At 46.0% G+C, this 15,038-nt stretch overlaps 1 protein-coding gene across 5 annotated transcripts in view; it reads right to left on the bottom strand.

Moving 5' to 3' along the window:
• Positions 1 to 15,038, bottom strand: part of CPNE1 (copine 1) — a 106,775-nt gene that overhangs the window by 41,702 nt on the left and 50,035 nt on the right. For 3 of the 5 annotated variants that reach the window (XM_019510999.1, XM_019510998.1, XM_019510995.1), the window contains exons 1-6: positions 11,689 to 11,858; positions 9,970 to 10,149; positions 7,394 to 7,468; positions 7,092 to 7,163; positions 2,359 to 2,442; positions 1,654 to 1,743 (exon numbers count right to left, since the gene is read on the bottom strand). In XM_019510999.1, coding sequence (XP_019366544.1) covers positions 1,654 to 1,743; positions 2,359 to 2,442; positions 7,092 to 7,163; positions 7,394 to 7,468; positions 9,970 to 10,149; positions 11,689 to 11,817 — 630 coding nt within the window. In that variant the 5' untranslated portion in view covers positions 11,818 to 11,858. Of the gene's footprint in view, positions 1 to 1,653; positions 1,744 to 2,358; positions 2,443 to 7,091; positions 7,164 to 7,393; positions 7,469 to 9,969; positions 10,150 to 11,688; positions 11,859 to 15,038 lie in introns of those variants that run through there. The other 2 variants (XM_019510996.1, XM_019510997.1) reach the window with 1 other exon arrangement.

Below are 15,038 nucleotides of genomic sequence, written 5' to 3'. Positions count from 1 at the left end.
GTGGGGAAAGAGGGTAAGTAAGTCCAGCTCTAGCTCCAGTAGCAGCAGGGGTAATTGAGGGTCTGACATAGACAGGGGTCCTAGTAGGCACCTAGCAGTGCCCTAGGACCCAGAGTGGAACCCAGCAGCTGGAGAGCTGGCAGGGTCTTCCCCCCAGTCCCTATGCACAAGTAATAAAAAGTTAAATGCTTCAAAATATCAGTTCATTTAAAGAGGTACTCTTGCATTCTTCAGCTACTCTTGAAAGTTTTCAAAAGGCACATACATTTGTATAGCTGTCCCTTTGAAACATTTCAATTGTTATTTCTTTCCTACACCCAGAATCACCTCTGACTCACTTCCCTATTTGTAAGCAGAGAATACTACTTCCCTGCTTCCCAAGTGTGTGAGGAGGACTAAGTGTCTACATATTTTGAGCTCTGTAGCACTTAGTGAAAAGCATTATTATTAAAATGTATTTGTGCCGAAGTGAACATGAACTACCACTGTAAAATGAAGCTGTCAGCATAATAACCCCCTACTCTCTCATGTCACAAAATACCTAAAACTATTCCCTACTTACAAAGCACAGAAAATTTTAAAAAATTATTTTCAACTGGGCAAACACAAACACCTTTCAAATAGCCTCATCATATCTGCTCTCCTAGACCAAGAGGAGTCATTTTAAGTTTTAGTCATTTTCCCAGTAATGAATCCCATGAAGTTATCACTTTAAATTTTTTATCACGTACTTAACACCCCAGGCCACATTTGAACGTTTATTTAAAAATTAACAAATCTCAAGAATTCTTTGAATTTATCCTGATACACATGCACACAGAAAAGCATGAATGCTTTTTTGTTAAACCTTTAATAAAAGATTCCCACAATGAGGTTTCCACTTGGAAAAGATGAAACAGGAAAAAATTGTTGGGGAGTTGTTGACAGGATAACGGCCTAGTTTAACTAGAACAGCATGTGTCTTTGAAGGCATTTAATGTGGAAGAGGGATGTTGTTGACTTCCATGTAAGAAAACAGATTTCAATGAATTAAGTACATATAACTGTCATATATTTTGAGATACAGAAAACTGCCACAGTAAGTGGTGACCTGTTAATAGCTCTAAGTCAGAAAGAAGTAATTTATTATATGTAGGACCTCTAGGGCAGAATCTAGACTCAAAACCAAATCAGAAGAACACCAACTCAAGGTGGCAATAAGGAAAGATCCCTTATCTATACAAATGGATTAAACTGAAGATGGCACTAAGGTTCATTCTTCATCACCATCAATCGTACTAGTTTCAGCACTGATGAGCATGTCCATTACTTTTTAAATAGAAGTGGGTAGGAAAATAAAATGTACAATCTATTAAAAATTCATATGAGCACAGTGCAAAAATTATTAAAATACCTGCTAATTCTTGCCATAGAACTGTCATTAAAAAGTAACAGAAACTCTCTTTTGCATTTCTTGATTTAAATTTGACAGCTCATATTATATTAACAAAGTTTTTGTATTTAATAGAAATATGGTAACTTGCTAATATTTAAGATTGTAAAGAACTGTTATAAATAACCAAACAGATAATATAAACCTGGAGACTGGGACTTCCAATAGCAAAGGACTAAGAAAAGTAAGCTTAGTCATTCAAGAGTTGTCATGGAGTTTACCTTGATTGGCTTGCTGAAGTCCCCACCACAGAATGTATGCAAGGGAACACTAAACCTCCTCCAGCATGGATTTGTATTGTTCTTAATCACCTTCAAGGAAAAAAATATTATTAATTATCTTATATGACAGATGTCTCATGGAAAACATTAAAAAATTTAAGAATGTAAGAACCAAGGTTTCTGAACTAGTGGTGTAAACCTACTGGAGGCAATTTGAGCAATGGGCATAAGCATCTCGGGCTATGAACCTATCAGATGATTTTACATACCAACAAAAGCTGGACCTAATTAATACCTGAAAGAGAAATAAAGTAAAACATAAAGTATTTCAGGAAATAAGAATCTATAGCTCAGTAGGTGCCACTTTTTCTTCTAAGTCAGCATTAAATCAATGCTGTGTTAGGGAATGTCGTGCTTTTTTCACAGTAAACAAAGTCCTAACTTACGGCTCTTAAAGATTTTCCACTGTTGAAAAGTGTCATAGATCATAACTCTCCTGGGCTTTATCTGGAAAATATTTTGGAAACCTTGCAGACAAAACATGCTATTTGAAGTGCAAATTAGCATTAATTTAGTTAAAACCAACTTCTCTAAATACACAGCAATATTCTGATCCCTTATAATCACACACATTATTCTTTCATTACATGCAATGAAAACAACTGAAAAATGCAAGAAATCTTTGGATCACTGTAAAAGTTCTACCTCTGATCTGTAAACAAGCTGCCATGGTCCACTGTCACTCTGTTTGTAAAACTCCAAAAATGGATCTGATTTGCCCAAGAAATCCTGTAAACAGCAACACAGTTGTAGTAATCAACCCCTCAAGCTTTACCCAACTAATGAAGGACTATGATAAAGTAACTGCTATAAACATATACACTATGTTACCCCCACTTTTTAAAAATGTCTTTTGTTTTCCTCTTTTTCCGTTTGCTGAATTTTCAGAAACATCAAATACAACAGATTCCAACAGACTCTTCCTCATGCCCTTTAAGCTTACATGCTAGCTGTCATCTCAACTCAGTGCCTTATCACCCCTCAGAAAATGCCAGCTCTTAGCTTTCATTCACTTTTGATAACAGAAAGATAATAGAGCAATTTGTCTGATGCAAAGATCTCAGAAAGACCACAACAGCTCAAAATGGCTTTGCCACTATGGATTCCTATTTGAAATCTCTGCATTGATTTTGCGAATCATGCACAAGTGGCACACTTAAAAGGATCCCATGGTACTGATACCCTGGTTGGGAATCTCTGGCTTGGGACAACATTTCAAAGATCTGCATATCACCACTGACAAAAGGGAAATTTACATTATCGGCTTTCCTTGGCTGGTGTAGCCAATAATGTTCACTGATGAATATAATTAATTATGCCTTCTGGCCAGGGCCCCCAGACGCCTGAGTTCTCTCTCACCAATGGGGCTGGGGCCCCCATATGCTTGGGTTTCCTCAGGAAATGGCAGACTTTCCGTTGCAGGTGGGCAGCAAGGGCAGTCCTGCTTGGGGCTGCAGGGAGCAAAATGCAGGGGGTGCGCACATGCATGTGGCCAGGAATGAAGCCAGGCAGTGTGGAGAGCAGCTCCTTGCAGGTACATCTGTGGAGGGGAAGGGGTATGTGGGAGGAAGATTGAGGCCCTCATGGTGAGGGAGTGAGTGGGGCAGGGGCTAGGGGCGTTACTCAGCAAGGGCGGTGCAAGGGATCCAAGGCCAGGGCAGGGAGTAGGATGGAGCCACGAGCAGCTTGTCCAGGGAGCGGGGGAGAGGAGGTCAGCTCCCCGGGGTGGGGGGAGAGGAGGGCAGCTCCCTGCCACTGCGCACACCCCCTGGAGGAGGCATGGGTGGGGGGGCATGTGCCCCTCTAGATTTGTGCATGGGGTGGATGCAGGCTGCTGGCTCAGAGCTCTCCACTCAGCTGCCTTTCTCTTGGGAGCCCCACACTGGCCACATGGGGGGCAGCAAGTTGTGCCTCTTGCTGCCAGGCAGGCAGGGGATGCACAGCTGGCATGGGGCCCCTGGGGCAAAGGCAGCAGAGCAGAAAGCCCTGAGCCCACACTGGGCAGTCTGCATTCAGCCTTGCCCCACTCAGCTCTGCTCCACTTAAAAACATCCTTGGGCTTAAAAATGGTGGTGGCGGCAGCACTTAAACTATAGCTCATTCAATGAACTTTAGTTAAAGTGCCCTGCTGCCATTTTTAAGTGCCAGGACACTGATTGCCTGTACGAGCTGTCTGTGGCTCTATCCTGCTCCCCACCTCAGCCCTGTGACACATGCAGCACCCTGGCTGAGCAGTGCCCCCAGCGCCAGCCCCTGTCCCACTCTATCCCTCAACATGGGGGCCTTGATCTTCTCACCACTCCATGCCCCTTCCCCTCCACAGATATACCTGCAGGGAGCTGTTCTCCACACTGCCCGGATGCATTGCTGTAAATCAGTTATCAGATATAGCTGGTTAATAATTGGGTATCAGTATTGGCCAAGAAAATCTTTATTGGTGCACCCCTATTAAACTCTTGTCCAGGCCCCTATCTAGCACCTTGACTTATGCAACCTCCTCCTCTATAGCCTGGACTATTGCAACTTTGCTCAAGTATTTTAACAACCTACTTCCTACCTTTGCAGTGACAAGATATTGACAGTTCCTTTGTCCCCCTACTTTACTTGTGACAAGTTAGACTGTTTTTTGATGTTTCCACAGGCATAATGCCTGGTATTTCTACTAGACAGTTGCTCATACAATTTTATGAACTGGTTAAGCCAAACGCTGGTCTAGAATGGTTTAGATAGGGATGATCCTGTCCTGAGCAGGGGGTTGGGTTAGATGACCCAAAGCTGGGCTTATGGCAGCCACCCCTCATCTGCCTCTAGGGACTAGGTGGGGAGCAGCTGCATCCAGGACCCTAGGGTGCCCCCAACTCAACCCCACTGATCACACCAGAGGCAGCTTGTCCCAGACCCTGGGGCTGACCAATGCTGGGTCCTGACACCCAGCTGAGCATCAGGTAAGGAACTATCAAGGATTAGCCCCAATATGCCACATGTTCAATTTAAGGTGCAATACAAATGGGCCACAAATGTGGAACATCTTTGGGGCTTGTTTGGTATATTATCATGTCATTTATTCACTTTAACATATGGGGAGACTACTACTTATGGAACAAGAAACACTTTAATTGCACTATAAATGCTTTCAATTATAACAAATAGTTATAAATGAACCAACATTCCTTTTCCTGCCAAGACCAGCAAGAAGCTACATACTGCACCAAATCTACTTGAGATATGCCTGTTAAGCAAGTTTTAATAGATTACGCAATGGTTTTTAATAAAGGTGCACTGATTTATCAGTTACATATCAGATCAGCACTGATAACAGGAAAATTAACATTACTGGCAGCCGGCTTTTTTTGGCCAATAACGTTACCAATAAATGCTGCATGCATGTGCGCAGCTGCAGCATAGAATCATAGAAGTAGGGTCGGAAGGGACCTTATAGATCTTCAGGTCCGACCCCCCGCCTGGGCGGGAGAAAAGACTGGACTCAAATGAGTCCAGCCAGGTAGTCATCAAGCCTCTTCTTAAAGATCCCCACAGTAGGAGCCAGCACCACTTCCCTAGGAAGTTGGTTCCAGCTCCTAGCCACCCTAACTGTGAAGTAGTTCTTGCGGATGTCTAATCTAAACCTACTCTCTAATATTTTGTGTCCATTGTTCCTTGTCATGCCAGGGGGGGCTAGGGGAAACAGTGTCTCCCCTAAACCCTTCTGGTCCCCCCTAGTGAGTTTACAGACAGTCACCAGGTCCCCCCTCAGCCTTCTCTTGTGAAGGCTGAACAGATTTAGGTCCTGCAGCCTTTCAATGTAGGGTCTGCCCTGTAGTCCCCGGATCATGCGGGTGGCCCTCCTCTGGACCCTTTCAATGTTGTCCACATCCCTCCTGAAATGGGGCGCACAGAACTGGACGCAGTACTCCAGCTGTGGCCTGACCAGTGTTGTGTAGAGGGGGAGGATCACCTCCTTGGCCCTACTTGAGATTCACCTGTGGATGCACGACAAGGTCTGGTTAGCCCTGCCAACCGTGACCTCGCATTGTCGGCCCATGTTCATCTTGGAGTCAATAATGACTCCAAGATCCCTTTCTGCCTCCGTGCTCTCAAGAAGGGGGTTTCCCATTCTATAAGTGTGCTGCTGGTTTTTACTGCCTAAGTGCAGCACCCTGCACTTGTCAGTATTGAAACGCATCCTGTTTATGTCAGCCCACTCCTGTAACCTATCCAGGTCTTGTTGCAATCTTTCCCTCCCTACTAGCGTGCTCACCTCACCCCAAATTTTGGTATCATCAGCAAATTTAAACAGGTTGTACTTCACCCCATTGTCTAAATCGCTGATGAAGAAATTGAACAGCGCAGGTCCCAGGACCGAGCCCTGGGGGACTCCACTGCCCACTTCCCCCCAGGTCGAATATGACCCGTCCACCACCACCCTCTGAGTACAACCCTTCAGCCAATCTGCAATCCATCTGACTGTGTACGCATCAATGCCACAGTCGCCTACTTTTTAATGAGGATGGGGTGGGAGATGGTGTCAAAGGCCTTGCTGAAGTCTAGAAAGACTACATCCATGCATGAGGCCAAGAATGCGGCCCAGAAACTTGGAGAGCAGTGTCCTGCCGGTAAGTCTGTCAGGGGGAAGAGGCGTGGGGGGGCTGATGAAGGCCCTCATGGTAAGGAAAGGAGTGGGGCAGGGGCAGGAGCAGGCGCTGCCCAGCTGGGGTGGTGAAGAGAACCCTGGGGCTGGAAGCAGGATGGAGCAGTGGGTGGTTCATCGGGGGGGGTTGGCTACCGCTGAGCGCACCCCCAGGGGAAGCATCAGGGGCATGTGCCCCCCCCAGGATTTCTGCGAGGGATGAGAGTGGGCTGCCTGCTGTGGGCTTGGGGCCAGGGGCTGTGCCAGGCTCTTCCCAGTTGGGGGGCTGGGCTCAGAGCAGGTGGGGGTAGGGCAGGTTTCTCTGTGTGGGGTGGGCAGCAGCGGCACTGGGAGGGGTGGCTATGGGAAATTTTGGGGTGGCTATAGGCCCCCAAGTGCTCCTCTAGCATCGCTCCTGCTTGGGGCAATCTGCTCTGCTGCCTTTCCCTTGGGAGCCCCCTGCTGCGGGGTGGGCAGGGGATGTGTGGTCAGTGCAGGGCTCCTCAGGGAAAGGCAGCAGAGCAGAGTGCCCCGAGCAGGGGTGGTGCTATGCGGGAGGCTACAGCCACCCCAAAATTCCCCAGAACCACCTCTCCCAGCATCACCACCACCTGCCCTGCACAGCTGGGTCATATTCCTGTTTATAACCAGTATCTGAACACAAACTTGTACACAGGAGGCCTAAATTCCACCTCATTGCAAGTCCTAACTGTATCTATTAAAATATGTAAGACTGCATATGAGTCATTACCTTTTTGTCCAAACTCCGTGCTTCAATCTCAAGATTTACAACTCTGGTGTCCTTAATCTCTGCTGCTGAAATCTGTATTATAGGAATTTAAAGGCAAATTGATTACTAATGCACATGAAAAGGACTTTGCATAATATATCTCAAACAGCCACTTCGCTTGAACACTACAGGTAATTCAAGTGATGCAGTTTAGCAATGCTAATATGAATGCTGGAATTTTCAGATTAATTTGTTCAAATCAATTTAAGTGAAAGTAAGCAGTAAAATAAGTCTACACACAAAGAAAAGATGATGATATTTACCATAATGGTGCCTTTACCAGCTGGTTTTCCTTTTTTTAATTCCAAAGGTCGAGTGAGTCTTTTACTTGACACAATCTAAAGCCAAATGACAGTCATACAGAAATATGGAGTTAACATGGTTTCAATCCAAGGGTAAAATTCTCAAAATTACTCGACTTCAAAGCCTGACTTCCATATGATAAAGCTTCTAAATGCCTTGAGTCCTTTCAAAAATTTTATTATAAAACTTTGCATTATGAGGTTTCTGTATTCCAGTTCTAATATCTATTGGCAAGATCCCAATTTAATCCTTCACCTCTAATTTTTGCCTCCCATTGACACCAAAAGAGATTTTACAATAAGTTTTCAAGAAATTTTAGATGTGGGAAGATACCAGATTTATGTGAATACCTACCATATTTATGTGAATCCCTATTCAACATGGGAGGGGGTGGAATGTCTTGGATTTAAATACTAACCTAGGGCAAGTGGTTGTTCCTCTACCCCAGGCCAATGAGCTGGAGCCTATCATAGGGCTGGAGCCAGAGGTACCACCCTTGCTGCTGCCTGGAGTGAGCAATCATGGAGTCAGCAGCAGCTGTGGCAGGGACGGGGCCAGGGGCACAGGCCTGGGAATTGGGCAGCAGCATGGGTCAAAGAATCACATGGGAGAATGGGTCAGGGCTGCTGCTTAGCCAGGGCCGAAGCTGCTGCCACTGCAGCTCCCTGGCCAGGACTGGAGCCATCATGTGCTCTGTACCCTAGGCTGGAGCTGAATCCAGAGCCACTGGATAAAGTAAGTGGTGAGGAAGGTTGGGCAGCAGCATGGAGGCAGCACAGGTGGGGAGGGCAAACGGGAGGCCTTCCTTCCCTCACCAGTACTTGTGCCTCTCTGCCACTGCAGTGGATGGAATGGAGGGGGATGAATTTTAGGAACAATGGCCTGGGCCGCACTATGTAACTTGCCAGAATTCCAGTGCACTTCACACCCTGGTAGTAAGGTTCCTGAATGGAATTACCAGAAGCACTAGTGCACCTATATGGACTGGTGGCCTGGCAGTGGCAGTTGCTATCTACCACCAGAACTTCTGTTACCAGAGTAATTATAGATCAGACCTATGTGTGCCTCCTCTTCCATGCACCTCTATTGTTACAGCATGCAATTCATGGAGGATGGCAACATATAAAACTGTACTGGAAGGACAAGCAACAAGATGAGGGTGCAATGTTGGAAGGTGTTAATAGGAACCATCCTTCAGATCCTTAATGTCTACACAATTACAAATGTGGCTCTACTAAGCAGGGTTCCAAGCATTTCCCTATTTTCTTCAAAATCAAAGCAGTTTTGCCTGCCAATCTCTAGAACTTCCCCTGAGATTTTTAATTTTGAATGGATGTAGTCAAAAAATTAAAAAGAGACAGTTGACAAAATTGAATACAGGCACTTGCAAGTTCAGCTAAAACAGTAAAAAAGAAAAAGAAAAACCCAATTTGAAAACAAAGCAACAAAATACTTTGGGTTGAGACAAATAACAGGACATTTTCACACTAAAAGAAAGTTTTTGACCACACTACAAAGAAAAGTTATTTATGTTTAAGAACTGAATGGATCTTTCAGTTAGTCAGAGATGACCAACCAGGACATCTCATTTTAGAGGACATAAGAGCCAGCAACAAAACTGCTGTGGTCATGGCTCAAAAGGTCCTATACTGAAGGAGAGAAGTCAGATGCAGGCAGTACAAATGCCCCAAAGGCATATTTGAAAATAATATTCTAAATGGAAAGCAAGACATACTACATTTCTGATGGCATTATTTTTAGAATACCAGAACTGGAAGAACTCTATGCCATCTCAGACTAAACTTAATGGTTATGGACGACTGAATAGCAGTATTCCTAGTCCAAAACATTTATGTTTGCAAAATTTAATTTCAGTACAAATCAGACAAAATCGGCATTTTCAAAGTTCCAAACAAACTGAAAACAATGGGAAAACTGTGTTTCAGAAACACTGGAAAATGACACAGCTTCTCAAACTGTGCCACTATACAGTGAAACTGACACTTGGTTTCACAAACTACACTAACCTTAGTGAAATTGATTAGAACACTAGTTTCACAGAGCAAAACAGGCTTTTGGGAGCTAGGGCTGCCCCTGTATTGAAGACTGCTGAAGGACCCAGACTACAAGTCATGGCTCTGCAAAGAGGAGCTTGTTAGCTCTGAGAGCCCTGGCTCCAGCTAGAGTTCTCAGAGCTTCCAGGCTCCCTACTGCAGAGCCACCAGTGATCCTCTATTACAACCAAGATCTTCAAGGTTTAGGGTTCCAGGGCAGAGTTTAGAAGCTAAGGCATGACTGTCTGCCCTAGAGCTGGAAACTGTGGAAGCCCAAACTCAAAGAATCAGTATTTCTGGGCAGCTTTAGTGCTGGCATGCTGCTTTTTGATGGAACAGATTAGCCTAAGGAAGCAGGTATTTTAATATTTAAGCACATCAAACAAAGCTCTTGACGCCTCAGTTCCTTCTCTCAGTTACACAATTAAACATACATTTAACCCCATTTTGCATGCTAATTGATCTAGTATTTTTACAAGTACCTGTCCCAATGAACACTCAGTCCCTCCAAGATAATCATCATCATTTAAATCAAAGGACTTATTATCAATATCATACACGCCAAACTTTATTTTTTGTACTTTCTCAAAGTAATAATCAATGAACAGCTTCTTGGAGAATTCAGGTTTTTGGCAGTTCTTTACCCTCTCAGTTCGATCCAGCTGTGAAGAAAGAGAGAGATAGATGATAAATTTAGGTAATCATAAGGGACCTAGGTTTTCCTTTTCCTGTGGAAAAATGCAGAAAAACGTGGATTTTCTTCCCTTTGAAGGAGGAAGATGCGGATTTTTCCCTTTGAAGCAGGAAACCACAGGTTCCCCTTGCAGGCTGGCAGAGTTCCAGGCAGGGTGGTGGGAGCAGCCCTAGCAGCTGGATACAGGTAAGTCTATGGAACAGGAGAGAGTTAGAGGGTCAGGGCTTGAGGACTGTCTGGGTGGCTTTGTGTGGGGCATGTGTGTGTGGCAGGGGTGTGTAGAGGGTGTGTGAAGTGTGTGTGCGTGTGCAGTGTGTGGGAGTCTGTGTGCCTGTGGGTGCCTGCCAGTGCTGGGGAGAGGTGTTCAGGCACCAGACCTGCAGCAGGGCAGGGGGGTCCGAGGTACAGTGCTGCTGTAAGGGATATCAGTGGCAACACCTTGCCCTAGGCTGGGGTTCCCATGCTGCACCAGGCAGCCTGACCAAGGTCACCCCCCCTCCCTCTCAGGCACTGTTCTCCAGCTGCAAGCATGGGCATTGGTCCCCAGTGGCCCAGGAACACAGTTCCCTGCCACCCTTGAAGGACCCCTGCCACCACCTTCCTCCACTGTAGCCTTGTGGGTCTCACAGGGCTGGCCAGGGCAGGGGGAAGCTGAGGGCACCCTCTGGCAGTGGGACAGGGGGCCACAGATCAGGAATGAGGGGTACCAGCAGGGGCGGGGAGCTATGGGTTGGGAATGAAGGGCCCCACCAGGGCCAGGAAGCTGCAGGTCAGGAGGCTGGTGCATCAGCAGGGCTGGGAGGATGGGGGGCTGTGGTTTGGGAGTGATGGGCACCGGGCAAGGCCAGGAGGCTGCGGGCTGGGAGTGAGGGGCAATGGCATGGGTTGGGCTGCTCAGGACCACAAACCAGCAGGGGGAAGAGCTGAAGCGGGACCTGAGTCCTGGTGAGTGAAAGGGGTAGGAGGAGCTCTGATTTCCTACAATAAAAAAAAAACCAAATCAAAGTGGAAAAATGCAGATTTTGGGGGTTTTAATCAAACAATTTTGGATGTTTTTTCTTTTATCAGAGAATTTGGGATTACTAAACAGAGAAAACCAGGATTCCTGGTAATCATAATAGTCACATGTTACATACAAGTCTGTCTTCCTGTCTCCCAATTTTCTTGCAGATCTATATGACAGTAACGGAAGCATGCAACATCTAGGCTGCTTAATCTAGCAACTGCTATAGGCTTCTGCTGGCCTTTCTGCAATTCTTACTCATGTATTAATGAATAACTTATGTCAATTTTCTATTTCTTTTTTATTAGAAACTGTAAAATATAAAGAAAAAAAGCCAATGAAGCACCATATAAAGTGCTCACCTCACAGGAATCTCTCAGAGCACAGCATATTGTAATAATAATAATTTAAATAAAAACCCAAAAAATCTAAGTCCCATTCCCTAGAGGAATGTGAAAATTAAAAATCACAAATTATTATTATTATTATTATTATTATTACTACCTCTGCCCATTGATCATCTCCTATGTTTTGGAGTAAGACGCACAGAGGGTCAGATTTTGAGCCAACATCTTTGTCAAGGAGATTCTCACAGGATATAGACAGTTCTATCTTGGTCACACACTGAGCCATCTGCCAGAAAGAATTGAGAACAAAAATAAATGTAAACACTGATAAAGTACTTGCCAATAAAATCACATCCTTTACACTGAAAACAGTGAAACGCAACAGTAAGCAACACATCACCTTGAAAAGACCTTAAATTAAAGACCTTTAGAGAGTAGGAGAATCTCCCAAGAGTTTCAATTCCAATTTTTGAAGACAGCAACACTTAAATGTTGTTTTACCATTATTTTATCCGCATTTGGATATTTTTAAAACAAAGGTTCCATGCAGAATTCTTATACGTTGTGCTCAAGGGTTGTAATACACAGCAACTTAAAAGACTGTTAATATAATTTATATTAGTTAATGGCTCCACTCAGGATTGCTTATAGTACACTCTGTATTCTCTAAAAAGACAAAAGGTCCTCCCTACAGAAACTTTATTACTTGGACTAAAACCTGCAAAGTGAAAACGGCCCATGCCTGTAAAACTGCAAGCTGGAAACTATTTTCACTCCAAGCACTACACAGAATACCTTTGTAAAAAAACCCAAACATGAACAACCAACTTTACTGAATTTAGTGGATAGCTTTGAGTAACCAGGCAATTGTTTTTTTTATATATTTTAAAATTTAACATCTTGAAAATATAAACTTGAAAAATATAGACAAGCTAATATTTTAATTAGTTTACAACCAAAATTCTAGTAATCTATTTCTTTTTTTTTTTTTTTGAAGCCTTGTACTGTTGCCAAGTAAGAAAATTGACATACCAAAGAATATTGTAGTATGGGTATAAAAATGATTGTAAAGGAAACATTCCTTATTTATTCTCTCAATAAACTATTTTAAGTGCAGAGTCTATAATTACACACACTTGACTGGCACAGCATTGTATACCATTGTGCAGTTGTTTAAATGAATGTGTTTTTAAAGTGTGTACTAATTTAAAGATACACATTTTTATAGGCATCCTTTCCTTGATTCCCAAATTGATATGCCGAAGTGGGGATACTTGGAAAATTTGTTTTTTACCATGACTTGTTCCCCCAAAACAGTATTTTAGGCCAATTTCATCTGGAAAAAGAGGAGTAAGTTTTACTTAGGCACATTTTCAAATACATTTTTGTAGAGACATGATGAATAAAATGTTAATAAACGTTGAAGGTGTTATTTATTATAAATCCATGTTCTATTTCCTACTGAGTAAAAAGAAAAGGGGGACTCTTTCTCTATGGAGTCTTTAGTTCAAGATTTGCCCTCTTCCCATATAGTTTTATAACTTTTCAGATGCTGCTCTGCTATTACTGAAAAACAAACAGGTGCATCTGGATATCATTCAGTGGAGGGCCAACTTTTTTGGCAGGTGTGCCACAAATTACCCCAGCTCTGCACCCTCCCCAGGTGCCACTCTGATCCCCCTCCCATACCCAGTCTGTTGCTGTTTCTTCTCCCAGCCCTGCCTTCCCTGCCCAATTGGCTGTTTTGCTTTCCTACCCTGACCTACCTGCAGCTGTGCTGGACCCCCTCCCGACCTGCCGCCTGTCACACACAGGGCCCCCTGCCGGCCCTGACCCGCAGGTTTGGCTGCCCGGGCTGCAGGTGAAAACTTCTTTCCGACTAACAGAAAACGGGTGCTTGTTGCAATAATCGTTTTTCCATCTCGGGCAGGCTGTGCCCTTGCGCACGAGCTGTTAGCCCCTGACTCGGCGCGCCCGGGACACCCGGAGGGAGGCTGCCCGGCCGCGGACACGGGGGCACCTCCACACGCTGTCTGTCACCGGGCACTTCCGCGGCGCGCCCGCGCCTCTCGGGCGCTAGGCCGCCGCTGCGGGACTGAAGCGCTCACCTGGCCGCGCTCCTGCCCCCGGGGAGCGAGGCTGCGGGCGAGAAGCAGCCCGGGGAGGGAGGTGCCCAATAAGGCGGTGACAAGTGCGAGGCGGGCAGTAACATCGACCGGAGCGACCCCGAGCCCCAAGCGCGTCCTGAGTCCGCAGAGCCTTCGCCGCCGCCCCGCGCGGGCGCAGCAGGGCCGCGGGCGGCTGCGGCAGGACGGGACGGGACGGGACGGGACGGGACGCGACGCAAAGCCTGCGCGCAGGCCCTGGCTGTTGGCTCCCGCGGCCCGGCGACGCGGCTCGTCAGTGGCGCTCGGACCGGGAGCCCCGGCGGCCCCTGGGAGCGACGGCCGGGGCCCAGAGCTCCCCGCCCGGCCATGCGCACCGTGCTCGGGGCCGAGACACAGGTGAGAGGCGGCGCTGATGCTCCGCGGTGTCTGTCTCCGAGTCCCGGCGCCGAGAACGCAGAAACCGGCTCTTCTCTGCCCGTCGGCTCAGGACTGCCCTGCCCGCCCAGCTCCCGCCGCCCTTTCTCGCGCAACAACGGGGCAGGAGGTCTCGGCCGGACTCAACGCGGCCGCCAGCACTGGAGCCCCTGCGCTAAAGCCACTCGGAAAGACACGTCGCTTCGACCGCTGCTGCTTCGCGGAGCCGGCCCCAACACGGCTATCAGCTCCAGCATTAGGAGTTAACAATGAATCAACTGTTAACTACTTAAGCATGTTTGCCCTTGCTGGGTAGCCTTCCCCCGTGGGTCAGATTCCTAGGTACCTTCCTACCCTACCGGGGAGAATCGGGTTTGAGGGGCTTGGGTTTCCTTCTTGCCTCCACAGTTTATAAAGGACAATGAAAACCTAGGCACAGGGGAAGACGGCAGTAGCCACATTCTAGAAGAACCAAAAGATTGTGGGGCATGAAGAAGGAAGAACAGCACAAGCAGGCGGTCTTTCCACCTACCATATCATTTGTCCAGGCCCTAGAACCTCACCCAACTGGTATCATACTTGGAAGGAGAGTGCCACAGCCCCATGATGAGCGTAATCTTGTCCCACACTAATAAACCCTTGAAGGCAAACATTGCCTCAGTGGAAGACACTGAGACTTTATCCTTCATCAAGGAGGGTACCAGAAGACTTAAAATTATTAAGCAGATCTTCAGATCGCATCAAGGCTGTGCTGCTTCTGAGGTCATGCTATTTCATATTATTCATTTCTGTCCACTCTGTACAGTATTTACCAGTATTTTATCTAGATATGAACACTCCTGAGTCCAACAGTTTTGACAGATCTCCCTCACCACCCCTGCCCTTCCTTCAGCAGCTGAAGAACTAAAGCAAAAGAACTGGCTTGCCCCAGAGTTCACACAAAATATCTGAGGAATAAGCAGTAGATCCAAGTTGATTCTTGTCG

This window comes from Gavialis gangeticus, unplaced genomic scaffold, assembly GCF_001723915.1.
Source record: "Gavialis gangeticus isolate Ggan-Ray unplaced genomic scaffold, GavGan_comp1, whole genome shotgun sequence".
Lineage (NCBI taxonomy): Eukaryota > Metazoa > Chordata > Crocodylia > Gavialidae > Gavialis > Gavialis gangeticus.
This window is presented reverse-complemented; position numbering and strand designations above follow the sequence as displayed.